This window comes from Falco biarmicus, chromosome 19 (genome assembly GCF_023638135.1).
Source record: "Falco biarmicus isolate bFalBia1 chromosome 19, bFalBia1.pri, whole genome shotgun sequence".
NCBI lineage: Eukaryota > Metazoa > Chordata > Aves > Falconiformes > Falconidae > Falco > Falco biarmicus.
In genome coordinates this window covers 1,918,029-1,942,495 of record NC_079306.1, presented here as the reverse complement: position 1 = coordinate 1,942,495, position 24,467 = coordinate 1,918,029, and the positions used below count along the sequence as shown (strand labels likewise).

General features: G+C 69.5%; 5 protein-coding genes across 5 annotated transcripts; 3 read left to right on the top strand and 2 right to left on the bottom strand.

Moving 5' to 3' along the window:
* Positions 1–1,432: 1,432 nt before the first annotated feature.
* FKBP11 (FKBP prolyl isomerase 11) lies at positions 1,433–4,267 on the top strand. The gene is given in 6 exon segments (XM_056322503.1): positions 1,433–1,505; positions 1,959–2,024; positions 3,545–3,779; positions 3,877–3,938; positions 4,023–4,108; positions 4,111–4,267. Coding segments are annotated over 4 exon segments (300 nt in total). The 5' UTR covers positions 1,433–1,505; positions 1,959–2,024; positions 3,545–3,768; the 3' UTR covers positions 4,252–4,267.
* Positions 4,268–4,284: 17 nt separating this feature from the next.
* CCDC65 (coiled-coil domain containing 65) lies at positions 4,285–7,193 on the bottom strand. The gene is made up of 8 exons (XM_056322504.1): positions 7,021–7,193; positions 6,646–6,791; positions 6,383–6,550; positions 6,145–6,314; positions 5,864–6,002; positions 5,559–5,756; positions 5,028–5,489; positions 4,285–4,905 (listed from the first exon to the last, which is right to left on the bottom strand). Exons 2-8 carry the CDS (start codon positions 6,778–6,780, stop codon positions 4,438–4,440), a joined length of 1,740 nt encoding a protein of 579 aa, XP_056178479.1. The 5' UTR covers positions 6,781–6,791; positions 7,021–7,193; the 3' UTR covers positions 4,285–4,437.
* A 10-nt stretch (positions 7,194–7,203) lies between these two features.
* On the top strand, positions 7,204–10,310 carry RND1 (Rho family GTPase 1). The gene is made up of 5 exons (XM_056322502.1): positions 7,204–7,485; positions 7,560–7,647; positions 9,250–9,359; positions 9,473–9,607; positions 9,706–10,310. The coding sequence occupies exons 1-5, from the start codon at positions 7,219–7,221 to the stop codon at positions 9,949–9,951; spliced, it is 846 nt and encodes a 281-aa protein (XP_056178477.1). The 5' UTR covers positions 7,204–7,218; the 3' UTR covers positions 9,952–10,310.
* Positions 10,311–10,810: 500 nt separating this feature from the next.
* On the top strand, positions 10,811–16,676 carry DDX23 (DEAD-box helicase 23). Its single transcript, XM_056322414.1, is given in 18 exon segments — positions 10,811–10,915; positions 11,895–12,112; positions 12,251–12,349; positions 12,526–12,571; positions 12,573–12,623; positions 12,726–12,791; positions 12,920–13,058; positions 13,171–13,304; positions 13,394–13,506; positions 13,602–13,745; positions 13,938–14,163; positions 14,316–14,461; positions 14,556–14,733; positions 14,837–15,079; positions 15,248–15,399; positions 15,566–15,674; positions 15,816–15,990; positions 16,077–16,676. Coding segments are annotated over 17 exon segments (2,463 nt in total). The 5' UTR covers positions 10,811–10,915; the 3' UTR covers positions 16,301–16,676.
* On the bottom strand, positions 16,404–24,368 carry CACNB3 (calcium voltage-gated channel auxiliary subunit beta 3). The gene is given in 15 exon segments (XM_056322415.1): positions 16,404–18,143; positions 18,764–18,913; positions 19,005–19,100; positions 19,177–19,328; positions 19,425–19,534; positions 19,662–19,720; positions 19,962–20,042; positions 20,290–20,309; positions 20,406–20,470; positions 20,542–20,615; positions 20,617–20,658; positions 20,750–20,872; positions 20,980–21,102; positions 23,921–24,013; positions 24,167–24,368. Coding segments are annotated over 15 exon segments (1,521 nt in total). The 5' UTR covers positions 24,209–24,368; the 3' UTR covers positions 16,404–17,852.
* Positions 24,369–24,467: the final 99 nt, after the last annotated feature.

The following is a 24,467-nucleotide window of genomic DNA, read 5'->3' as shown; positions in this document are numbered from 1 at the left end:
CAGCTCGGCGCTGACCCGGTGGCCCTAATCCCATTAGTGCCCCGGCCCCCAGCCGCCAGCCCGGCTTCCCCACCTCTCGGCAACCGGGGCTGGTATGTGGGTGCACCGGTGGGGCCGGCGTGCCGATGCCGTCGTCCGGGAGCTGCACCAGGGCCTGTGCCGACATCGCCATCGACGTGGCCACCACCACCCTCCACAGGGCTAGCGCCACCGGCACGGGATGAGGGAGCCAGGGTGACACCCGCTGTGCAGGTGTGAGCCCCCCACCCTGAGCCAGGGCTGCTCCCTGTGTTCCCTGGGGGCTGGTCGCGCCCCCAGCACGGGGGATGGGCGGGGGGGCTTTGGGGCAGGTTTGGCACGGCATGGCATGGCACGGCACAGCACGGGGCTGGCGAGAGGCTCAGCTGCCCTTGGCCTGCGCGCTGGGGGGGGGGCTGGAAGGGGTGCTGGGGTGCCAAGGGAAGGGATGCTTTGCACCTACTGGGGGCCATGGAAGGATGCTGGACCTGGGTGGGTGTCAGGGATGGGTCCTCAACTCATATGGGTGCTGAGGAGGGGTTCTGGGCTTGGGTGGGTGCCGGAAAAAGGGTGCTGGACCCAGGTGGGTGCTGGGGACGAGTCCTGGACCTGTATGGGTGCTGAAAAGGGTGTATGGGCCTGGGTGGGTGGTCTGGGCCCCATTGGTTGCCAGGGTGGGGGTCCTTGGATGCATATGGGTGCTGGGGAAGGATGCTGGAGCTGGGTGGGTGTCAGGGATGGGTCCTGGACCCAGATGGGTGCTGAGGAGGGGTTCTGGGTCTGGGTGGGTGCCAGAAGAGGTGTGCTACTCCAGGTGGGTGTTGGGTGGGTGGTCCTGGGCCCCGTTGGGGTGCCAGGGTGGGGGTCCTGGCTGCATATGGGTGTGCTGGGGAAAAATGCTGGACCCAAGTGGGGTGCCAGGAAGGGGAGTCTTGGACCCATGTAGGTGCTGGACCCGGGTGGGTGCTGGGGGGGTGTCCTGGACCCGGGTAGGTGCCGGTTTCCCCAGGCTTTGCTGCCGCCTGCTGGTACCGAGTCCCACCGGCGCCGGGACAGCGGGTGCTGCACCCAACCGGTTGCCCCAGGGACGCCCCCGCCCCCCCCCCCCCCCAGACCCCCCCCTCTATCCCCGCCGGGGTGGGCAGGGGCGGCCAGCTCAGCCCGGCAGCACCGGGCAGGGACCGGCAGTACCGGGAGCCGGGACGGACACGTGTCCCCACGCACCGAGGGGGTGGCCGGGCCCGCGGGGCGGGGGCGTGGCCGGGACCCGGGGGCGTGGCCGGGACCCGGGGGCGTGGCCCGGGGAGCTCCCGGGGGCCGGGCCGGGGCGGTCCCGGTGCCGCCGCCGCCGCCGCCGCCGCCAGCCCGGCCATGCCGTCCCCCGCCACGCTGCTGCCTGCTCGGCGCTGCTGCTGCCGTCGCCGCCCGCCCGCGCCACCGAGAGCGAAACCGAAACCGGTGCCCGGGCGCTGCGGTTGGAGACGCTCGTAAGCCCCGGGGGGAACCGGAGAACCGGGGCTGGATGGGGGCGCACCGGCCACCGGGGACCCCTTGGACGGGAAGTTGGGATGGGACGGGGGGGGGACGACACCGGTGGCGCGGCGGGGAACGGGGGCACTGGGGGGTGCTGTTGCCCCGGGGGCGGCGCGGAGCCCGGCCTGGGCGGGGGGCTCACGGTGCACCGGGAGGAACGGGATGGTGGGGGGTGGGGGTGGGCGCCGGCAGGAACGGGGCACCGGGACCACCGGCTGCGGGGGGACACACACCGGGAGGACCAGGCTGCCGCGGTGGAGCACGGAGCACCGGGAGGACGGGAAGGTCCGGGGGGGAGTCCGGCTCACGGAGCGCTCCAGGGACCCGTGGGTACGGGGGGGTGCGCGGAGCCCAAACCGGGGGGCTGGGGGGCTCGTCCCGACCCCCCCCGTGACTCCCCGTTGCAGGTGCCCCCCCCCGAGGGCTGTACGGAGCTGTCGGCGCCGGGGGACACGGTGCACATCCACTACACGGTGCGGCGGGCGGGAGGAACACGTCAGCACTGCGCGGCGCCGGGCGGGGGGGCGGGCGGGGGGGCTCCGCACCGGCACCCGCGTGGGGGCCCGGGGGCACCGAGGCGGCACTGGTGTGGCACTGGGGTGGCACTGGGGTGGTACTGGGGCAGGCATTGGGATGGCACCGAAGTGGCATTGGGTCAAGCATCGGGATGGCACCGAGGTGGCACTGGGGTGATACTGGGGCAGGCACCAGGATGGCACCGGGGTGGCACTGGGGAGGGTATAGGGTTGGCACTGGGGTGGTACTGGGGCAGGCATGGGGACAGTACTGGACAGGCATTGGGTATGTCACCGAGGTGGCACTGGGGTGGTAGTGGGACAGGCATTGGGATGGCACTGAGATGGCACTGGAGTACTATTGGGGCAGACATAGGGGTAGTACTGGGGCTGGCACTGGGGTGGTACTGGAGTGGCACTGGAGTGTCATGGGGATGGCAGTGGGGTGGCAATGGGGAGGCATGGGGTGGTACTGGGGAGGGAATAGGGATGGCATCAGTGTGGCACTGGGGTGGGCATGGGGATAGCACTGGGGTGGCACTGGGACCAGCATAGGGACAGCAGTGGGACGAGCATGAGGACGGCACTAGGACAGGCGTGGTGGCAGCCCTGGGGCGAGCCTGTGTGGCACTTGGGCTGGCATAGGGGTGACACTGGGACTGGCATGGGGGTGGCACTGGTATGGGCACAGACTGGCACTGGGACCAGCACAAGGATTATCCTGAGATAGCCCTGGCACTGGGAGCAGGATGGGGATGTCCCCAGGGGGGGGACCACACTGGGATCAGCAACCAGTGTGCCAGTTGTCCTGATGCAAGGACCTGTATGGGGACAACCCCGGGGCAGAACCGCCGCTGCATCCCCAGGGGTGGCCCCAGAGATGACCCCAGGGGGTGGCCCTAGAAATGGCCCCAGGGGTGACCCCAGAGATGACCCCAGGGGTGCCCCAAGGGTGGCCCCAGGGATGGCCTCAGAGGTGGCCCCAGAGGTGGCCCCAGGGGTGGCCCCAGGGATGGCCCCAGGGGTGACCCCAGAGATGACCCCAGGGGTGGCCCCAGGGGTGACCCCAGAGATAACCCCAGGGATGGCCCCAGAGATGACCCCAGGGATGGCCCCAGAGATGACCCCAGGGGTGACCCAGGGTGACTCCAGAGATAACCCCAGGGATGGCCCCAGAGATGACCCCAGGGATGGCCCCAGGGGTGGCCCCAGAGGTGGCCCCAGGGGTGACCCCAGGGGTGGCCCCAGAGGTGGCCCCAGGGATGGCCCCAGGGATGGCCCCAGGGGTGACCCCAGGGGTGACCCCAGGGGTGGCCCCAGGGGTGACCCCAGAGATGACCCCAGGGATGGCCCCAGGGGTGACCCCAGAGATGGCCCCAGGGGTGGCCCCAGGGGTGACCCCAGAGATGACCCCAGGGATGGCCCCAGGGGTGACCCCAGAGGTGGCCCCAGGGGTGACCGTGACCCCGACCCCGCAGGGCAGTCTGGAGGATGGCCGCATCATCGACACCTCGCTGAGCCGGGACCCGCTCCAGTGGAGCTGGGCAAGCGCCAAGTCATCCCGGTGAGTGGGGGGCTGGGGGGGGCGCGGGGGTTAACCGGGCTGTGGCCAGGCCAAGGTGGGCTGTAGGAAGCCCCCAGCCCAGCCCCCCTCACCCTCTCCCCCCTTCTCCTCACAGGCCTGGAGCAGAGCCTGCTGGACATGTGTGTGGGGTAAGTGGGGCGAGGGGGTGGGCAGCAGCCCCCCCACGTTTGGCGTGGGGCTGGCCCCACGGGGGCACCGGCGCTGATGGCCCTCTTGCCACGGCAGGGAGAAGCGGAGGGCCATCATCCCCCCTCACCTGGCCTACGGCAAACGGGGCTCCCCTCCCAACCATCCCAGGTAAGCGCAGCCCTTGGGGTCCCCGTGGGGTCCCCACCAGCCCCCCGCAGCCCCCACTGAGGTTCTGTTCCCACCCATCCCAGGCGACGCGGTGCTGCGGTTCGAGGTAGAGCTGGTCGGGTTATACCGGGCCAGTTACTTGGCAGAAGGTGCTGAACGATGGTGCTGCCGCTGCTGTGCCTGGGGCTGGTGCCGGCGCTGCTGGGGCTCATTGGGTACCACCTCTACCGCAAGGCCAGCAGCCCCAAGCTCTCCAAGAAAAAGCTGAAGGAGGAGAAGAGGAACAAAGCCAAAAAAAAATAAAGTCTTCCCCTCGGCATCCGCGGCTGCTCCGTGGCTGCCCTGCCCGGCTGTGTGGGGGACAGAGGAGGGGGAAGGGGCTCAGCACCCTCAAAAGCTCCCGGCCCACTCCGCCAGCGTCACCTTGGTGTGGCTGAGGAGCTGACGCCAGGGTGGGAGGCGACAGACCCACGCCTGCCCTGACAAAACTCAGTGGGTCCCAGAAATAAGACCCCGGAGCACAGTTTTGGGCACAATTTCGACGCTTTTACGGCACATCTGGGCAGTTGCAGTCTCTGCGGTGTCCCAGGCCTTGCTCTGCGGGGGGGAGGCATTGTCAGCTGGTGCTGGCGGAGCCGTGGATGGGGTCCCAGCCGGGATCCCCTCCCGAGGGGCTGTCGGGGGGTGCAGCACCCTGATGACCTTGTGCACAGCCCCCCTCTGGATGGGGCAAGTCCTGGGGATGCAGCTCTTGCGCTCAACGGCGAGGAAGGGGTTGGGCTCACCCAGCACCTCCTCGCTGGCAGAGATCCCTGCCAGGTACTGCCGGAGCAGCTCCCGCAGATGTTGGTTCTTCTGGCTCAGCACCACCTGCTCCCGTTCCAGCGCCTTCTCCTCCAGCTTCACCTTGTTGAACCGCTGCCAGAAGCGCTCCAGCCCCACGTAGTCCCGCATGGCCTGGGCGAGAGGCAGGGAGGAGGGCAGGGATTCCCCACATGCCAACCAGATCGTCACCAAGACCAGATCCCGATCCTCACACGCCAGTGGCAGTGCCTGGGATCCCAGCGCTGCCTCCTCACCTGAGCCAGGGGTTCTGCGGGCGTCTCCTCCAGGATTTGCCGGGTGTCCCGCTGCTCCCCCTCCGCCAGCGAGGACGAGTAGAACGGCAGCACCTTCTCCTCCTCCGTCTCCAGCCTGCGGCACATCTCAGCCAGCCGAAGGATGCGCTCAGCCTGGGGAGGGATATCGGAGAGGGCAGGGCGGGAGGGGATGGTGGTACCCCTCTCTGGTGCTCCCCCTGCCCACGGGCCACCGGCCTCACCTTCCTCACCACCCCGCGCCAGCACCTTCAGGGCAGCGCCGCTCTGCACGGCAAGCCTGGCCAGGCTACTGTGTGCCTTAGCCCTGGCCCGGCTCAGCTCCCTCCGGAGCTCCTGGAGCTGCCCGAGGACCCTTTCCTTCTCCTCCCGCATGCGCCGGTTCTGCTCCTCACTCTCCCGGAGATGAGCCGCGATCCGGCTTTTGGTGGCTGTGACCAAGTCCTGGGAACAGGTGAAACGTGAGCAGCGGGACGGGGGTCTTTCCACTCCCTCCACCATCCCAGCCGCCACCTGGAGCTTTTGCAGCTTCTTTGCCTGCATCTCTATCTCCCTGGAGTTCTTCTCATCCTTCTGCTTCAGCGCCTCAAAAGCAATCTTCTGGTGCTTGGTGGCCTCCGTGTAGCTCTGCATGGCCTTCTGGAACTGCTCCCAGAGCACCTCCAACCTCCCACCCAGCTGCACGCGGCTGTATTGCTTCTCCTGCAGGCTCTGAGGGCAGACACGGGTACGGGTGACCCGTCGCCTCCCAAACCTCACGGTATGCTCTGCTCACATGCCCTAAAAGGCTCCTCGCCGGTTCCTCCCCCTGCCCGTGCCTTGTTTTTGATGTCATCTCGGGCGCTCTGGAAATTCAGCAGGGCCTCGTGGGTGTTCTTGGCGTGATTCTGCTCCACAGCCAGCGCCACATCCCGCAGGTGGCAGTTTTCTTGCTCGTGCTGCTCAAGGATGGTCCTCCTGGGGAAAATGTGGGGCAGCTGCTGACAGAGGGAAGCCACAGTGGTCCCAGCTGCACCGTGAGAGGGCTCAGCACCTGGGCAGGACAGCCAGCGAGTGCCACTGCTGTCCCTCTCCACCTTTCAGTCTCAAAGTCCCGTACCTCTCCGCCTCAAACTCCATCTTCAGGGCCTCCAGCTGGGCATTGTACCCCTCCTCCAGGCACATCAGGCGGCAGCGCTGGAGCTCCAGCAGGCAGTCAGTGTTGTGCAGGTGGCCGCGCAGGGCATGGGCGTGCTGCTCCTCTGCCTCCTCCAGGTCTTTGGCCAGGGACTGCAGAGGTTGGGGGGGTCATGGGTGGGCTCCAGCCACTGTCCCTGCCCCGCCAGCCCTGTGCTCACCTCGATGACGCTGTCCTTGCAGTCCATCACCCGTGTGAAGGTCTGGCTGAGTATCTCAATGTCCTGGTGCAGCTCTTTGGCCTTGGCCTCCCGCAGCACCGCCCGCCACTGTGTGTTGAGCTTGCGGAGGTTCAGGGTGCTGCTGTGCTCCTCCTTGGCCAGCTTGTCCTGGGGGGGGGGCATGAGCAGTGGGGAGGGGGAGAGGGGCTGGGCGGCGTGGGGGGGGAAACATGCTGCCAAGCAGCCCCCGGCCCCCCATGCACCTTCAGGAATCGGGTGAGCATCTTCCCCTTCTTCTTGGCCGCCTCCTCCTCAGCCAGCGCTTGGCTCTGCAGCAGCAGGATAGCATCCTCTGCCGCTATGGGGGCTGCCCCCTGCGGGCCGCGCTTCCCTGGCATGATGGCTGGGCCTGGGCATACGGTGTGAGGGGTAAGGGGGGTGCCCCGGGGTCCCGGCTGCGGCCCCTCCAGGGCCCCCAGAGGCCCCGTTTCCCCCTGCCCACCTCATCTCCCCCTCCTTGGATCCCCCCAGGCACCCCCCGCTTTGTGGAACCCCCAGGCCCCATTGCCCCCGCTCCTCCCCCGCCCCTCAGCGCCCCCTCCCGCACCACGGGGCCTCCACCCCCTCCGTCCTTGTACCGGTCGCGCTCCCCAACACGCCCAGGCCCCTCGGCCAGCGTCCCACCGGTCTCCTGGCAACCACAACTTCCGGTCTGGGGCGGGAACAGGGTCACACTTCCGTCCGCCACCAGACAGGCGCCCCCTAGCTTGGAGGAGCTGCCTCGCACCCCAAAGGCCGGAACCCGGCAGCCCCCCGCCTCTCCGCTATTGGCCGGCATGGCGCTAACCTCCGCGGCGATTGGCGGGAGGGCGCCGCCGTGGGCGGGGCTCGGCGTCGGCGGGGTATATAAGGGCGCTGCGGCGGCGGGGCGCAGGGCCGGCGGGCGGGAGGGCGGCGGAGGCGCCGCGCTCTGCGCCGCCGCCATGCGGGAGCGGAGGCCGGTACCGGCGGCTCCGGCCCGCTGCAAGCTGGTGCTGGTGGGCGACGTGCAGTGCGGCAAGACGGCCATGCTGCAGGTGCTGGCCAAGGACTGCTACCCCGAGGTGAGCAGGAATCGGCACCGAGCCCCGGGGACCGGCAGCGGGAGCGGGCGCTGACGCTCTCGGTACCGTTGCAGACGTACGTGCCCACCGTGTTTGAGAACTACACGGCGTGTTTGGCCAGCGAGGAGCAGCGGGTGGAGCTCAGCCTCTGGGACACCTCCGGTACCGGGGCGGGGATGTGTGTATGCACCGGGCGGGGGACAACCCTCCGGTACCGGGGCGGGGATGTGTGTATGCACCGGGCGGGGGACAACCCTCCGGTACCGGGGCGGGGATGTGTGTATGCACCGGGCGGGGGACAACCCTCCGGTACCGGGGCGGGGATGTGTGTATGCACCGGGCGGGGGACAACCCTCCGGTACCGGGGCGGGGATGTGTGTATGCACCGGGCAGGGGACAACCCTCCGGTACCGGGGCGGGGATGTGTGTATGCACCGGGCGGGGGACAACCCTCCGGTACCGGGGCGGGGATGTGTGTATGCACCGGGCGGGGGACAACCCTCCGGTACCGGGGCGGGGATGTGTGTATGCACCGGGCGGGGGACAACCCTCCGGTACCGGGGCGGCGATGTGTGTATGCACCGGGCGGGGGACAAGCCTCCGGTACCGGGGAGGTGGTGGGGGGCGCATGCACCCGCGGGAGGGCAACCTTCCGGTACCGGGGAGGGGGCCAGCTCTGGTCTCGGGGGTGGGGGCTGCAGGAGAGGGAGCCCTGCAATGGGGTGCGCTGTGGGGGGGGTGTGTGACTTGGTGGCCGCAGTGGGGACATGGGGGGCTTCCCCGGGGGACACACACACACACACAGATTTCTGGGGCTGGGGGCGCACGGGGGTGCCTGGCTGCCAGGGAGTCCCTGGGGATTGGCCTGGGGAGGGGGGGCACAGACACAGGCTGGGGGGGGGTACACAGGGCTATGCCCCGTCCTGGGGGGGGGTCCCCCACATCACTGTGAGCCCCCCCAGGTAGGATACAGGGTGCCAGGGCCCCTGCACCCTCCCTGGGGGGCTGCTTGCGGATTGGGGGGGGAGGGGGTGATGGGGCATCCTGGTATTGCCCCTCCCTGGGCACCCCTGAAGGGTTGGGGGGGGGGCAAGGTGGGGGGGTCAGGGTAGCCCTGCCCTGGTGCTGCAGTGTCCCCCCCATCGGAGGGGGGGGTCCCCGCCACCCGCGGTCCCCGCGTTGCTATGGCGATGCGCTGGCGCAGCCTCTTTGCTATTCCATGCACGGAGCGTCTGGGCTGCAAAACCCCTCCGAGGCCTTTCGGGGTCGGGGGTGGTGATGGGGGGGGGGGCACCCCAATCACCCCCCACACCTGAAAGGGGTGGGGGGGGCGCGCCCCACTGCCCCCCCACACCCTCATGCAGCGCCTCCGCTGCAGTCCCCAGCGTGATGCTGGTGGCCCTGGGGACCCCGTGGGGGTGGCAGCTCCCCCCCTCCTTGCATCCCAGCTGCCTGCGCCCCCCCTTTCCCTGCTGGTGGGGCTCCCCAACATGGGGGGGGGGGGGTTGTTATATAAACACCGCGGGATCTATTTCCTGCTGCCTCGTTAGGGGCGATGATGATGTTAATGAATTGCACGGAGCGGAGGTGGCATTTTGGGGGGCTCTAGAGCTGTGTGCCCCCCCCCCCCCCGTCTTGGGCACAATGGGCTGTGCCCCTTTGCAAGCCCCTCCAGCCTGGGGGGTTGGGTCCATCAGAAGTGGGGGTGCTGTGCAATGACCCCCCACCTTTTTTTTTTCCTTTTTTTTCTCTCCCCCCCCCCAGGCTCTCCCTACTACGACAACGTGCGTCCCCTCTGCTACAGCGACTCGGATGCTGTCCTGCTCTGCTTCGACATCAGCCGCCCCGAGACCCTGGACAGTGCGTCCAAGAAGGTGATGGAGGGGGGGTTAAGCCCCTCTGTGGGGCAAGGGGGGTGGTGGTTTGGGGTCCCCTGGCGCTGACACCCACTCTGTGCGCCCCCCCCCCCCCCCCCCCCACCTTTTAGTGGAAGACGGAGATCCTGGACTATTGCCCCAACACGCGGGTGCTGCTCATCGGTTGCAAGACAGACCTGCGGACGGACCTGAGCACCCTGATGGAGCTCTCCCACCAGAAGCAGGCACCCATTTCCTATGAGCAGGTATTGGGGGGGGGGGGGGGGGGGGGCGCGGCATTGGGGGTCCTTTGGGGGGGGGGTTTGGGGGTGTCACATCACCCTGACGCTGGGTTGGCTTGCAGGGCTGTGCGGCGGCCAGGCAGCTGGGAGCAGAGAGCTACCTGGAGTGTTCGGCCTTCACCTCGGAGAAGAGCGTCCATAGCATCTTCCGGACCGTGTCCGGCATCTGCCTCAGCAAAGCCCCCCCGCAGCCCCCCAAAAGCCCCCCCCGCAGCCTCTCCAAGAGACTCCTGCACCTGCCCAGCCGCTCTGAGCTCATCTCCTCCGCCTTCAAGAAGGAAAAAGCAAAAAGCTGCTCAGTCATGTGAAGGGGGTTGGGGGGACGTGAAACCCCCTTCTCAAAGCCCCCAGCCCCCCCTGAGTCCCCGGAGTGGGGTGGGGGGCTGGACAGGGCCCTAGAGCCCCCCCTTCCCTCCCCCCAAGGAGGATGGGGTGTCTGCTGCCCTCCCATCACACTGCTTCTCCCCTCCCCCCGCCTTCCCAGTATGGGGGGCAGCCCCCCAGGGAGCTGCTGTGGGTGGGGGGGTGGGGGGGAGGGGGTGGGCTCAGGGAGGGTGCTTAACAGCTCTTCCCCAGCCCCCCCACCCCCAGCTGCATCCTGTTGCCCTCCACCCCATCCCTCATCTGCTGCTTGGCCCTGGGGACCCCGGTGGGGGAGGGGGGGCCGGGGGAGGGGGTGGGGGGGGCTGTTTTATGGACTGTGTTTGGGGGGGGGGGGGGGGGGGGGGGGGAGGAGAATGTCTCTGTTCCATGGTCAGTGTTATTAAAAGCTTATTTATTATCGGAAATATAACACCCACCACGTGCAGCAGGTTTGCTCCTCTCTTTGGGGGTGGGTGATGAGCCTGTATTTGGGGGGGGGGGGGGGGTTGGGGTTTGCGCTGAGGTACCCCTCCTCCCCCCCCCATTCCAGCAGGGAGGGGTGACAGTGACATGTGCTGTCACCCATGGGTGCTGATGCAGAGGGCAAAGTCCCTGGGGGGGGGAGGTGTGTGTCCTGGTCACCCTAAAAGCTTCCCCCCCAGGGCTTCCTGCTGCCCCCAGGCTCTGCTTGGTTACCCCCACCCCCCGCAGCGTGGGAGGGGTCGGGGGGGCCCGGGCGGAGGGATCAAGGGCTGGGGGGGGGCGCGCGGCGGTGCTGCGTCTGGCGCGGGGGCTGCTGGGAGTTGTAGTCGCGGCGCGGAGGGAGGCCTCGCCTTCCCGGCGTGCCCCGCGGCGCCCGGCGGACATGGCGGCGGCGGTGGGGCGGCGCTGAGGCCTGGGCCTGCGGCGGTGAGCGCGGGGCGGCGGGGTGGGGGGTACCGGCAGGAAGATCCCGGGGACCGCCCCCCCTTCCCCCCCCCCCCCCCCCCCCCCCCCCCCACGGGTGGGGCTGCAGGGCCCCGCTACCGCGGCGCCGAGCGGCAGCCGGGGCAGGGCCTGATTCCAGGTTCTCCGGGCCCGCAGCCCTGCCCGGGTCCCCCCAGCCCTCCCCGCTCCCTCCCGGGGTCTCTCTGCACCCCCCCGAGTCCCCCAGCCCTCCCCGCTCCCTCCCGGGGTCTCTCTGCACACACTCCTCCCGGGTCCCTCAGCCCTCTCCGCTCCCTCCCGGGGTCCTCTGCAACGCCCCTTCCCCCCCCCCCTCCCCCCGGGTCCCCCAGCCCTCCTTGCACCCCCCCCGGCCTCCTCTGCAACCCCCCGGGTCCCTCAGCCCTCCCTGCTCCCACCCCAGCCCCCCTGCATATTCTCCAGATCGCCTTGGACTCCCCCTGGGTCCCCCCCCTCTGACTCCCTCAGCCCTCCCCATTTCCTCTCCAGGTCCCTTGTGCCCTCCCTAGGTCCCCTTGGGGTCCCCCAGCCCTCTCCAGGTTCCCTGTGCCCACCCCCCCCCATCCCCCGACACCCTTAGCCGTTCCTGCTCCCTCCCAAGGTCCCCTGCATCCTCCAGGCCCCCTTGGGCCCCCCTGGATCCCCTGCACCCTCCCCAGGTCCCCTGTGCCCTCGCTGGGTCTCTCAGCTCTCCCCAGTCCCCCCTGGGTACCCCAGCCCCCCCCCCGGGTCCCCTATGCCCCCCCCCCTCCCCCATTCCCTTAGCCATTCCTGCTCCCTCCCCAGGTCCCCTGTATCCTCCCAGGCCCCTTTGGGCCCCCCCCTGGATCCCCTGCACCCTCCCCAGGACCCCTGTGCTTGTCCCCGACTCTTCCCCAGCCCTCCCTGCTCTGTCCCCAGGTCCCCCCCGGTCCCTCACTCTGTCTGATCCTTTGCCCCACAGATGGCCGGAGAACTAGCAGATAAGAAGGACCGGGACGCATCCCCTGCCAAGGAGGAGAGGAAACGCTCACGATCCCCAGACAGAGACCGGGATCGGGACCGGGAACGGGACCGGGACCGCAAGGGTTCCCCCTCCAAGGACAGGAAGCGGCACCGGTCCCGGGATAGAAGACGAGGCAGCCGGTCACGATCCCGGTCCCGGTCCAAGTCGACAGAGAGGTGAGGGGTGTTATGGGGGCCCCCCCAGTTTTTAGGGAAAAGCTCTGTCGCTCTTGCCTGTCTGTGACGGCCCTGCAAAGGGGGTGGGGGGTGCAGGTGGTTGGGCTGGGGCCGCGCCGTGACTGCCCCACTTTGCAGGGATCGCCGGCACAAAGAACGTGATCGGGACCGGAGCAAGAAGGACCGGGACCGAGAGAAAGATGGGCACCGGCGGGATAAGGACAGGAAGCGGTCAAGGTGAGCCCCATTTTTTTTTCGGGGGCGGGGGGGAGGGCATGTCATACTCTTCTATAAGCACCCCAGGGCTGTTTTCTGTAGGAAGCATTGTAGGGCGAGAGCAGGATTTTCCCCGGTCAGTGGGGTGACCGTGGGGCTGCGTTCGGTGCTTGATTCCTCTTTGTTTTGCTGGGAAGCTTGTCCCCGAGCAGGGGCAAAGACTCGAAGTCCCGGAAGGAGCGGGGACTCACGGAAAGCGGAGGAGGAGGAGGAGAATGCCCTGAAGAAGGAGAAGGTGAGGAAGGGGCTGAGGGGGCTTGGCTGGGAATAGCTCTTAGTGGGGGGATCGCTCTGGTGAGGCAAAGGGGCTGCTGACGGTCCGGCCCCACGTTTGCAGGCCCAGCCGCTGTCCTTGGAGGAGCTGCTGGCTAAGAAGAAGGCTGAAGAGGAGGCAGAAGCCAAGGTAGGAGCCTCCCGTGCTGTGACGGGATGGATTTGGGGGGAGGGGGAGTATGTCTCTCCTGGGACAGCCCCAGCAGCGAGGGGGTCGCAGCCAGGCCCAGTGTGAGCCCGTCCTTTCTCCTGTCGCAGCCCAAGTTCCTGTCCAAGGCGGAGCGGGAGGCCGAGGCCTTGCGGCGGCGGCAGCAGGAGGTGGAGGAGCGTCAGCGGCTGCTGGAGGAGGAGAGGAAGAAGAGGAAGCAGTTCCAGGAGATGGGGAGGAAGATGCTTGGTAAGGTGTTGTCCCCGCCATAGCTTTCCTGGTTCTAAGAGGCTGGGACCCCTGGGACCCCCCCACCCTAGGTGTGGGTGCTTGGCTCTGAGACCCTTCCCCTGTTCCCCAGAAGACCCCCAGGAGCGTGAGCGCAGGGAGCGCCGGGAGCGAATGGAGCGGGAGACCAACGGCACAGAGGACGAGGAGGGCAGGCAGAAGATCCGGGAGGAGAAAGACAAGAGCAAAGAGCTCCATGCCATCAAGGTAGCGCTGAGGGCTGGGCTAGGGGGAGGGTGGGTGAGCTGGGGGGGGGGGCTCAGGTTCCTTCCCCGCTGATCCTCCGCCTCCTGCAGGAGCGTTACCTGGGAGGAGTGAAGAAGCGGAGACGTACGCGGCACCTGAACGACCGCAAGTTCGTCTTCGAGTGGGATGCGTCGGAAGACACCTCCATTGACTACAACCCCCTGTGAGTGCTGGGGTGCCCCTGGGGCTGAGGGGTGCCCCGGGGGGGGGGTGTGGGGCACCCCCAGCCATGCCCCTGACGCTCCCACCCTGCTCTAGGTACAAGGAGCGACACCAAGTGCAGCTGCTGGGCCGGGGCTTCATCGCAGGGATTGACCTGAAGCAGCAGAAACGGGAACAGTCGCGCTTCTATGGGGACTTGATGGAGAAGAGGCGGACGCTGGAGGAGAAGGAGCAGGAGGAGTGAGTGCACGTGGGGGGAGCTTGGGAGGGGTGCTGAGGGGTGTCCGGGGTCCTGGCTGGCTCTTCTTGGCTGGGATGTAGAGCTGGGGGTGGCTCTGGGATGCAGCACATTCTTAGGATGGGTGAGAGGACAATTCCAGCCTCCCCCGAGGCACAGGGTGAGCCCTGCCCCCTTCCTCACCCCCCACCCAGGGCTCGGCTGCGGAAGCTGCGGAAGAAGGAGGCCAAGCAGCGCTGGGACGACCGGCACTGGTCCCAGAAAAAACTCGATGAGATGACAGACAGGGACTGGCGCATATTCCGCGAGGACTACAGCATCACCACCAAGGGGGGCAAGATCCCCAACCCCATCCGCTCCTGGAAGGACTCCTCCCTGCCCCCCCACATCCTGGAGGTCATCGATAAGTGTGGCTACAAGGTGGGTACGGGGTGGGGGGGCTTCTGCCAGCGAACCCCGATGGCCCTCGGGGGAGCTGGGTGGAGGGGAAAAGGGCTGGTTCTTGGGGTCGGGTCTTTGGGGGGTGTGAGGAGGGGGAGTTCTGCTCTCAAACCTGCTGCTTCCCTCCCCAGGAGCCCACCCCCATCCAGCGCCAGGCGATCCCCATCGGCCTGCAGAACCGTGACATCATCGGCGTGGCCGAGACCGGTAGCGGTAAAACGGCGGCTTTCCTCATCCCGCTGCTGGTGTGGATCACCACCCTGCCCAAGATCGATCGGTGGGTGGGATGGGGCAGGGGAGGTGGGCGACGCTGCGGGACAGGGGGCACGTGGCACTCTGGGTGACGCTGCCATCCCCTGCCAACACCGCAGGATTGAAGAATCGGACCAGGGTCCCTACGCCATCATCCTGGCCCCCACCCGTGAGCTGGCCCAGCAGATTGAGGAGGAAACCATCAAATTCGGGAAGCCTCTGGGCATCCGCACGGTGGCCGTGATCGGAGGCATCTCCCGCGAGGACCAAGGCTTCCGCCTTCGCATGGGCTGCGAGGTGAGTGTTAGCCCCTGGGGGGGACGACCTGAGGGGAGCAGTTTAGCCCCGGGCTGTGCCCACCAACCCTCCTTGTGCCCCCCCCCCCCCCCGTCTCCCCCAGATCGTCATTGCCACACCAGGCCGTCTCATCGACGTGCTGGAGAACCGGTACCTAGTGCTGAGCCGCTGCACCTACGTAGTGCTGGATGAGGCAGATCGCATGATCGACATGGGCTTTGAGCCTGATGTGCAGAAGATCCTGGAGCACATGCCCGTCACCAACCAAAAACCCGACACCGACGAGGCTGAGGACCCCGAGAAGATGTTGGCCAACTTCGAGTCGGGGAAGCACAAGTACAGACAGGTGGGTGCAGGCAGGAGGCCCGGAGGGGGGGTGGGTGCCCCCCCTGGGCTGAGCGTGGTCCACGGCGTGGAGAGGGGACGGCTGAGGGCTTTGGAGAACGAGCCATGGGAATGGCAGCCACGCTCCTGCCACACAGGGGACGTCGCTCACCGCCCTGTTTTCTCGTAGACCGTCATGTTCACGGCCACCATGCCGCCAGCGGTGGAGCGCCTGGCCCGCAGCTACCTCCGTCGTCCGGCCGTGGTCTACATCGGCTCCGCCGGCAAACCCCATGAGCGGGTGGAGCAGAAGGTCTTCCTCATGTCGGAGTCGGAGAAGAGGTGAGGAGGGGGCCGGTGGGGTCGGGTGGAGTGAGAAGAGCAGGTCTTGGGGGTGCTCTGGGGGATTTGAGGGTGAGGGAGTTGTGGGAGGGGGGCTCTGGGGAGCAAAGGAGCTCCTGTGGGTCACCTCAGCCTCTCCTCACCCAACTGTCCTCTTCTGCAACAGGAAGAAGCTGTTGGCCATCCTGGAACAGGGCTTCGACCCACCCATCATCATCTTCGTCAACCAGAAGAAGGGCTGCGACGTGCTGGCAAAGTCCCTGGAGAAGATGGGGGTGAGTCTGGGCTGGGCCGGAGCTCCCCTACTTTGGCTGTGGCGGGTGTGGGGGGAGCCCCTGCACCCCCATCCCTGCCTGGGGACCCCGGTGATGTGGCTCTGAGCGCCCCCCGTTAACCCCCGCCGCCTCCTCCCGCAGTACAACGCCTGCACCCTGCACGGTGGCAAAGGCCAGGAGCAGCGGGAGTTCGCCCTCTCCAACCTGAAGGCCGGAGCCAAGGACATCCTGGTGGCCACCGACGTGGCAGGACGCGGCATCGACATCCACGACGTCTCCATGGTCGTCAACTACGACATGGCCAAGAACATCGAGGGTGAGTTTTGGGGGGGTCTACGGCTTTCGGAGGGGAACAAGGCCCTGCCTGACCCCCCTCCCCCCCCCCTCCCGACCCCCCTGCAGATTACATCCACCGCATCGGGCGGACGGGCCGAGCGGGGAAGAGCGGCGTAGCCATCACCTTCCTCACCAAGGAGGATTCCACCGTTTTCTACGACCTGAAGCAAGCCATCCTGGAGAGCCCGGTCTCATCCTGCCCACCCGAGCTGGCCAACCACCCCGACGCTCAGCACAAACCCGGCACCATCCTCACCAAGAAGCGGCGGGAGGAAACCATCTTCGCCTGAGTCCCCGCAACTGGTGGCCCCCCCCTCGGTCACCCCAGCAGGGATGGTGGGACCAGCAGGGTCGGGGGGTGCCAGGACTTTTCTGGCTGCTCTTTTCCCAGCCCCCCGCCCCCAACCCCCTGTGTGCAACCAGGACTGCCGACAGCAGAGACTGGGGTTGGGACTGTCCCCAAATGTCCCCCCTCTTTTCCCAGCCCCCCTCCCCACCTTCCCCACAGCCAGGAGGCTTTTTGGGGGCAGGGGCCCGTGCTGGGCTTGGCGTGCTGGTTTTTAAGGCAGGGCTGTCCCAGGAGCTGCGGTCATCTTTGGGGTTTTTTTGTTATTTTTTAGCTAAAGTTCCAGGCTGCAGGAATAAACCCGCAGCTGCGTTGCTGGATGTCGGCTCCTCGTACTCTTCCTGCGGCGCTGCCCCGAGCACCCTCTCCCAGCACCCTCCAGCGCTGGCCCCAAGGGGAAAGCCTTTGGATGCTCAGCACCCACCAGCATCGGGCCCTTTCCCCCCACATGGTGTGTCCCCCACCCTAACATCCCTGTGGTGTCCGCTGTCCCCCCACCCCCCCAAAGACACAGACACCGGCGCCTCCGAGCACTCGTCGTGTTTCTGAAACCGGTTACAGGGAAATCAGTGCTTTCTACAAAAGAAATTATAACAAATCTGTGCCCCCCCCCCCACCCTGTCCCCCTTTGGCGGCTCAGGCCGGCTCCCTGCGAAGGGCCCTGGGGTGGGGGGCGCTCAGCACCGGGCCCCTCCACCGAGCAGCCCCCGGCCGAAGGGCGGTGGGTGCCGTTATTTACAGGAGTGTGCGGTGACGTGCGGTGACAGCTACGTGTGGGGGGGTGGGGAGCTATGGGGACAGGGCAGTGAGTGCAGGTGTGGAGTGGGCCCCCCCCTCCTCCCCGGGAAGGGTCCAGCCGCCCCCTCCCCCGCTCTCTCTGTACCCCGGGAGGAAGTGGTTTGGCTGCGGTGACCGGGGCAGGGAGAATTCGGTGCGGAGCGAAGCGACTGGTGCGGCCCCCTCCTCCTGGGGGTCCCATGCAGGGGCAGGGGAGGGGGCAGGCCAGGCCCCAGCGGGGGAGTGGGCACCTTCCCCTTCTTCCTTGGGGCTGTGCAGGATGGGGGACGCTGCCAAAACTGTAAAACTGTCGTGTGTGTGTGCGTGTGCGTGTGTCCCCATTACCTGGCCTAAGGGTCTTCCATGGGGAATGAGACAGGCTGCGATGCGGGGGCCAGGTGGGGAAACTGAGGCAGGGAGAAGGCATGTGGCTGTCCCCAGGTCCCCAGGAGCCGGGGAGGCGGGGGGGGGGTGTGTGTGTGTCCCAGGGTATCCTGGCTGCCGGCCCCCCCCCCTGTGCTTATGGCTGAAGACGTGCCCAGGGGGTCGGGCGCGAGGAAGCTGCCAGTGCAGAGGGGTTCCCCGAGAGAGGGAGATTGTCTGAGCACCCCCAGTGCGGGGCTGGGGCGAGGCGAGGAGCGCCCGGGGTTCGGGGGGGCCGGTTCCCAGCCGTGTCGCGTTCCCCCCCCCCCCCCTCCCCAAATCCTCATCCCCCACCCCTAATAGCTGTCCTTGGCCCAAGGCCGGCTGCGTTGCCAGTTCCTGTCGAGGTTGCGTTCGGTTTGGCGATCCGGCGCGCCGGTGCCCTGCAACCCGCTGTTGTGGTGCCGGTGGGGCTGGTAGAGGTCAGGGTAGGGGTCCGCGTACTCCTCTTCCTCCAGGTGCCGGGAGCTGCGTTGAGACGTGGCCCCCCAAGTGTGGGGTGAGGTCTCCCCCGCCTCGTCTGAGGGCATCAGGCTGTCGTGCTCCAGCGGCGAGTGTTCCCCCCGCTCCCCCAGCAGCTGCTGGCTCTGCGGGCAGGGGGCAGGGGGCTGCGGGGATGGCACAGGGGGCTGCGTCCCCCTGCCACCCCACCTCTGCGTCCCCCTGCCACCCCACCTGTGTGTCCCCCTGCCACCCCACCTCTGTGTCCCCCCTGCCACCCCACCTCTGTGTCCCCCCGCCACCCCCCACCTGTGTGTCCCCCCCTGCCACCCCACCTCTGTGTCCCCCCTGCCACCCCACCTCTGTGTCCCCCCCCACCCCACCTCTGTGTCCCCCCGCCACCCCCACCTGTGCATCCCCCCCTGCCACCCCACCTCTGTGTCCCCCCGCCACCCCCACCTCTGCGTCCCCCTGCCACCCCACCTCTGTGTCCCCCCGCCACCCCCACCTCTGTGTCCCCCCGCCACCCCCACCTGTGTGTCCCCCGTCACCCCCACCTGTGTGTCCCCCCACCCCACCTCTACGTCCACCCACCACCCCCACCTGTGCATCCCCCCGCCACCCCCACCTGTGTGTCCCCCCACCTGTGCGTCCCCTCCTGCCACCCCACCACCCCCACCTGTGCATCCCCCCCCCCCGCCACCCCCACCTGTGCGTCCCTGCGCTGGTTGCCAGCGGGGGGCAGGGAGGGGGGCTCCAGGGGTACCTGCAGGCCTGGGAGGCCAGTGGGCGAGGGCACGGCGTGGGGGGCGTGCGGCGGGTGGTGCGTGGCACGCCAGTACACCTCCAGGTACTCGGCCAAGTGCTCGCAGGCGTCCTCCAGCTGGTTCTCATCCAGGATCACGTCGAAGAGCTCCTGGGGGGCAGGTGAGAGGGGGCAGGAGTGGCTCAGGGACACCCCCCCATCCCCCCCGAGCATCCCTAGGGTGGGGGTCCTGCCAACTCACCGGGGGACACTGCACCAGCTTGTCAGCTGCCATCATCTGCACGTTGAGGTGCTTCACCTGGGACTTGCCCCGGGACTTGATGAGCCGCTGCAGGACCTGGGAGGCGACAGGAGAGGGATAGCACCGTGGGGGGCAGCTGCCCCTCCCCCCCAGAACCACAGTCACCCCTCACCTTGGGTGAGGACACCTTGACGTAGACGATGATGGGCGCCAGGGAGGTCTTGGCCAGCTGGGCTGGGTGGTTGATGGTGTCGGCATCCAGCACCACCAGCTGCAGGGACTTGGCCAACTCAAAGATGCGCTCGATCTCGCTCTGCACCTCAGCTGGGGGGGGACGCAGGGGGGACGTGTCAGGCTGGGCTGGGTCCTGGGGGGCGGGGGAGGGTGTCCCTGCACCCCGGGGTGAGCCCGGCCCCTCACCGATGCTGGAGCGGGTGGTGGAGCGCTCCAGGATAGCCTGCTTGCCCAGGTTGTTGAGGATGGAGCGCTTGGCCAGGGAGAGGTCAGCCGTGATGTGGGTGATGGAGATCCTGGGGGGGCACAGGGACAGCGGTGGGGTCCTGGGTGTCCCCCCCCCAGGCCATGGTGGGGGTTCCTGGGTCCCCCCCCCCCCCCCAGGCTATAGGGCAGGGTCCTGGGATGGGGTTCGGCTCTCACCTGCCATCAAATCTGTGCTTGAGGAAATCGAAGAGGGCTTTCTGCATCATGTCGGTGACCTGCCGGTGGGGGCCACCAGCCCGGTGAGCCCACGGGGAGCCGGTGGCAGATGGCACCAGCAGGGAGGTGGCAGCCTCCTGGCACCCTGCCAGCAGCCCTCGGTCCCCGCCATCTGCCCAGCACCGACACGGGATGCGCAGGGAGGGGACGAGGGACACAAGCCACCACCCTGGGGGCACAGTGGGAGCCCCACCCCCACCCCACAGCCCCCCACCCCACCCCTCCCTTCCCCCCCCATACCTCGTATCCTTTCAGCGAGGGCCCCACCAGCACCACGGGCCGCATGGAGGGGACCACATCGTAGGGTGGGATGTGCTGTGTCTGCGGGGGGGCAGGGGGACATGGGGACACATCAGCACCCTGCACTCCCACCCCCAGAAAGGGGTCAGTGAGCCTATTCCAGAGAATCCTGGCATTCTGGAGCCCCCCCCCCAGCCCCATAACCGAGGGCGGGGGGGGTGTCTCTGCCCCCACCTGCTCCACCCCAGAAGCGACTGCGCTCAGCCCTGCCTGCAGCCCCCTCCCCATCTCCCCCTGCCCCAGGCACAGCCTTGCACCCGGGACTCACCTGCTTCTGCTTCTGCTTGGCTTGGGGAGAGGAGAGAAGAGACAGAGGTTGGTGACAGTGAAGGGGGGGGACCCCAGACCCCCCCCGGACCCCCCTGGGCCAGGACCTGCCCTTACCTAAGGAGGGGGGAGGCGATCGCCGGTTCCCACTGTCGCCGAGGCCCGAGGCGTTGCCAGCTCTCCTAGAGGAGAAAGAGGGTGAGCGAGTGTTGGGGGACCCGGGGGGGTTTGGGGGTGACTGTCCGGTCCCTACCTGGCTTTCTGCTCCTGCTTGAGCCTCATGGCTTCCAGGCGCTGGGGGCTGGGGATGAAGGCGATGTCCCCCCCCCTCCTTCACTAGGCGCCCAATCCACCAGTCATTGCTGTATTTCTGGGTGAGGGCAGGGCAGGGGTGAGGCTGGGGGGTGTGTGGGGGGGTGGTCCCTGACCCTGGCCCCCCCCTCCCCAGCACCCCAGCTCACCTCCTTGATGTGCAGGAAATCTTTGGCTTCAAAGTTGATGGCGGCTCCCTGCACCGGGCACTCCTCATCCAGCGCCCCGCAGTAGCTGACATTGGTGCGCACAGCGAAGGCGACCGGCTTGTGCTGGGGGGGTGATGGTGGGGGGGGGGAGGGCGGGGGGTCAGTGTCCCCAGGCCCTGCCAGCCCCCACCCTGGGGCTATGCCCTGGACAACCCCCCCACTCCCAGTACCTTGGCCCTCTCGAGCTGCTGCTGGGCTTGGTTCTCCACCTCGCGCCGGGCACCCTCCCGGTCCTCGTCCAGGGACACGTCGGAGTCCAGGGACGGGCGGCTGGTGTAGGAGTCCGCCGAGCCCTGGGGGGGACAGGGCTGAGTGCTGGGGGGCTGCAAGGACCCCCACAAAGCGGGACCTCACCCTGAGCCGATGCCGGCCTGGGGAGGGGACCCCGCTGACCCCCAGCCCACTGACCCTTTCCAGCTTTCAGGGATCCGTGGGGGCATCAAGCCAGGCAAATAGGGGCAGCATCACCCAGCGTGGCGGCCATGGGGTGCAGCCCCCGTCCTGGGGGGAGACCCCCACAGCCCCGGGGGTGGGGGGGGGGGGGCTGCGGAAAGGGGTCCCTGTCCCCTCAGGGGTGTGGGCCTGCCACAGCCAGCCCCAACGCTGGGGTGCTTGGTGTAGCCCGCCCCCCCCCCCCCCCCCCAGTAATTACCCGTCGCCTGCTGCACCCGGAACAGGCGCAGAAGCTGCGGTGAAATATTTATAGGTCCCTGGATGTGGCCGAGCCCCCCCCCGAGGCCCCCAGGCCCTGCTGGGCTCAGCTCAGCACCACCGTCCAGCACCAGCCCCCCCCCGCCAGCAGATAGGGCCCCCTCACCCTGCACATCCCCCCTCGCTCACATCGGGGGGGGGGAGAGGGGGGGTCTGGGCCCCCCCCCAGCCAACGCAGGCAATATGGTTTCCCAGCATGGCCCCCCCCAACATGGCCTCCCCAGCAGGGCCCCCCCCCCCAACATCGTCACTGCCCCCCCCCCCCCCCCGAGCATCTTCTTCCACCAGCATCCCCAGTACAGCATCCCCAGCGGTGCCTTCCCCTGCCACAACACGACCCCCCCGTGCAGCCCACGGCCCGAAGCATCGGCCCCCGCGGGGTCCTCGGCCACGGGGGTCGGGGTCCTCCCCCCACCCGGTTCCGGGGCCCGGTGGCACCTGCCGGAGGGCGGGGGGGGGGGCGGGGGGCGGCGAGACCAACGGCGGCGGCGAGGAACAAAGGGTCGGGGGGCGGCACGGCTCCCCCTGCCCCGGCCATGAAGCCACGCACCGGTCCCCCCAACACCCCCCGGGTGCAATCACGGCCCCCGCGGGACGCAGCTCCCCCCACCCCGCGATCCCTCGGTCGTCGTCCCCCCCCCCCGCCTCCCCGGTACCGGGGCCGGTACCTCGTTGAGCAGGAAGGTAGCGCTGGAGTCAGAAAACGACATAGACGGGGCGAGCCGAGCCGAGCCGCCCGTGCCCCCCCCGTCCGGCTCCGGTACCGGCACCGGCTCCGGTTCCGGCTGTGGCTCGGGCTCCGGCTGGCCCTGGCCGCTCCGCCGCGCCGCCGCCGCCGCCCCTCCCCGCCCCTCCCCGCCCCCGCCTCCCACCGCCCCCCCGGGGCGCACGGAGCCGCCCCCGCCGCCTCAGCCTTGGGGGGCGGGGGGGCCTTAGGGGTCGCCGTTCCCCCTTCCCCGCGGCTGCCGGGGTCTCCGGGCCCTCTCCGGTGGAACCCCCCGGGGGATGGCGGGGGGGGGGAAGGGCTGAAGTGGTAGCCGGGGGTACCGAGCGGCCCCGGTGTGATGCACCGGGCCCCGGGGCAGCTCCCGGGGGGGGCGGGGTGGGGGGGTAGTTTGCAAAGAAGACAGCTCGCGGTGGTGGAGGGAGGGTCCCGGGGAGGCGGGGGGGGGGGATGGGGGCCTGTGTTCCCCTCCCCCCCACGGCCGGGGGTCCCCGAGCGGCGGCGGCGGGGGGGTTCCCCGTGGTACCTCCATGCTCCGGTGCGGCGGCCCCCGTCCTGCCCCGAGCCGGTAGCAGCCCCGTCTGCAGGGCGAGCCCTGCGGCGGGGCCGGAGCCGCTCCCGCCCCCCCCGCCGCGCCCCCCCCGCCCCCGAGGAGGGGGGCAGCGGCGGGCCCCGGGGGACCGGCCCGGCCCGCCCCGTTACCGCGCAGCGGGACGGACCCCGGCGCCACCGGCCCGGGACAACTCGGCTCTGACCCGGGGGCCTCGGGGCAGCGTTCGGGGGGGTGGGGGCTCCCGGTGGCGGAGGGAACGGCCGCAGGCACCGGCAGCGGGCACCGAGCACCGGGCACCGGCCCCGGTACCGGGCAGCGCGGCGGGGCCGGGCCGGGCCCTCTCCGAGGTGCTGAAGGGGCCGCGCCGTGTGCGGGGCCGGGGCCGGGGGGGCCGGGGGGGGCCCGGGGGTTACCGGGGAGGGGGCAGGTACTACCTTGCGATGGCAACGGGATGCTCAGGGCGCTCTGCGCCCCCCGGGGCCGCCTCTACCGGAACCCCCCGCCCTGCCCGGGGCCGCCCCGGGACCCGCTGCCTCGCCGGCGCCCGAGGAGGGGGGCACCGCTCCACCGGGGTGAACCGGAGCAGGCGGGTGGGTGACGGCGGGGGGTCCGTACCCCTCTCCACCCCCCGGGCAGCACGGGGAGGCGACCCGGTGCCGGCTGATAGACCGGGCGGGGCAGCACAGAGGACCCCCCCCCGGCCCCCGTTCCCCCTCTGCTGCCTCAGTTTCCCCGGGGCCCCCCGGGACCCCCCGCCCCCTCCGCGCCGCAGTGCCGGTGCCCGGAGGCCGGCCCGGCCCTGACGCAGCACTCGCTATTTTTAGCCGCGGGGAGCGGCTGTTGCGTTGCCACCGGCGCCCGGTGCCGGAGCCCAGCCCCGGTCCCGGAGGAACGGCGGGGTGGGGGCGGCCGCCCGGTTTCCCCCGGTGCGGAGGGTTGGGGCGGGGAGTTCGGCCGCTCCCCCCCACCCCCCCACCCCCACCCCGGTTCGTGCTTTAATGCGGAGCCGCAGAGCCGCTGCCCCCGGGAGCGAGCCGCGGCGGGGGGAGCCGGGACTGGCGGGGCTGCCCCGCCCCGGTATCGGTGCCGGTCCCGGTGCCGGTCCCGGTGCCTGCCCGCTCACCTGCCTGCGGAGGATGCTGGAGGTGGTGTCGGACGAGGTGCTGCCGTCCGAGCGCTTGAAGCGGCTCTTGCGCTTCGGGAGCCTCCGGGGGCTCTGCGGGGGGAGCGGCGGGGGCGGCCGGTGAGCACCGGGCGGCCCCGGGCGCGCGGCCCCGCCGCTGCCCCCCACCCCCTCCGCAGCGCTGCGGGCAGAACCGAACCGGGCCCGCCGTGCCCGGGGGGATGGAAGGGGCTCAGCTCCGCTCACCTGGAAGGAACCGGGAGCGGCGGGTTGAGCCGGGGCGGACATACCCGGCGGCACCCACCGGAGCCCCCGGGATACCGGCGGGGCCGCCCCGCACCGGAGCGCGGCGTTCCGCCGGGAAGGGCCTCGCCGCCGCCGCCGCCACCGCCGCGCTCCGTATCACACGGGGCCGCCGGGGCGTCCCGGTCGTCCCCGCCCCCCGCCTGCCCGCCTCCGCGCCCATCCCCGTGGCGGCCGACCCGCGCCCCCGCAGCCGGGCAGCCACCGGGGGGGCGGGGGGGCACCGGGGGATAGACCCTCCCCG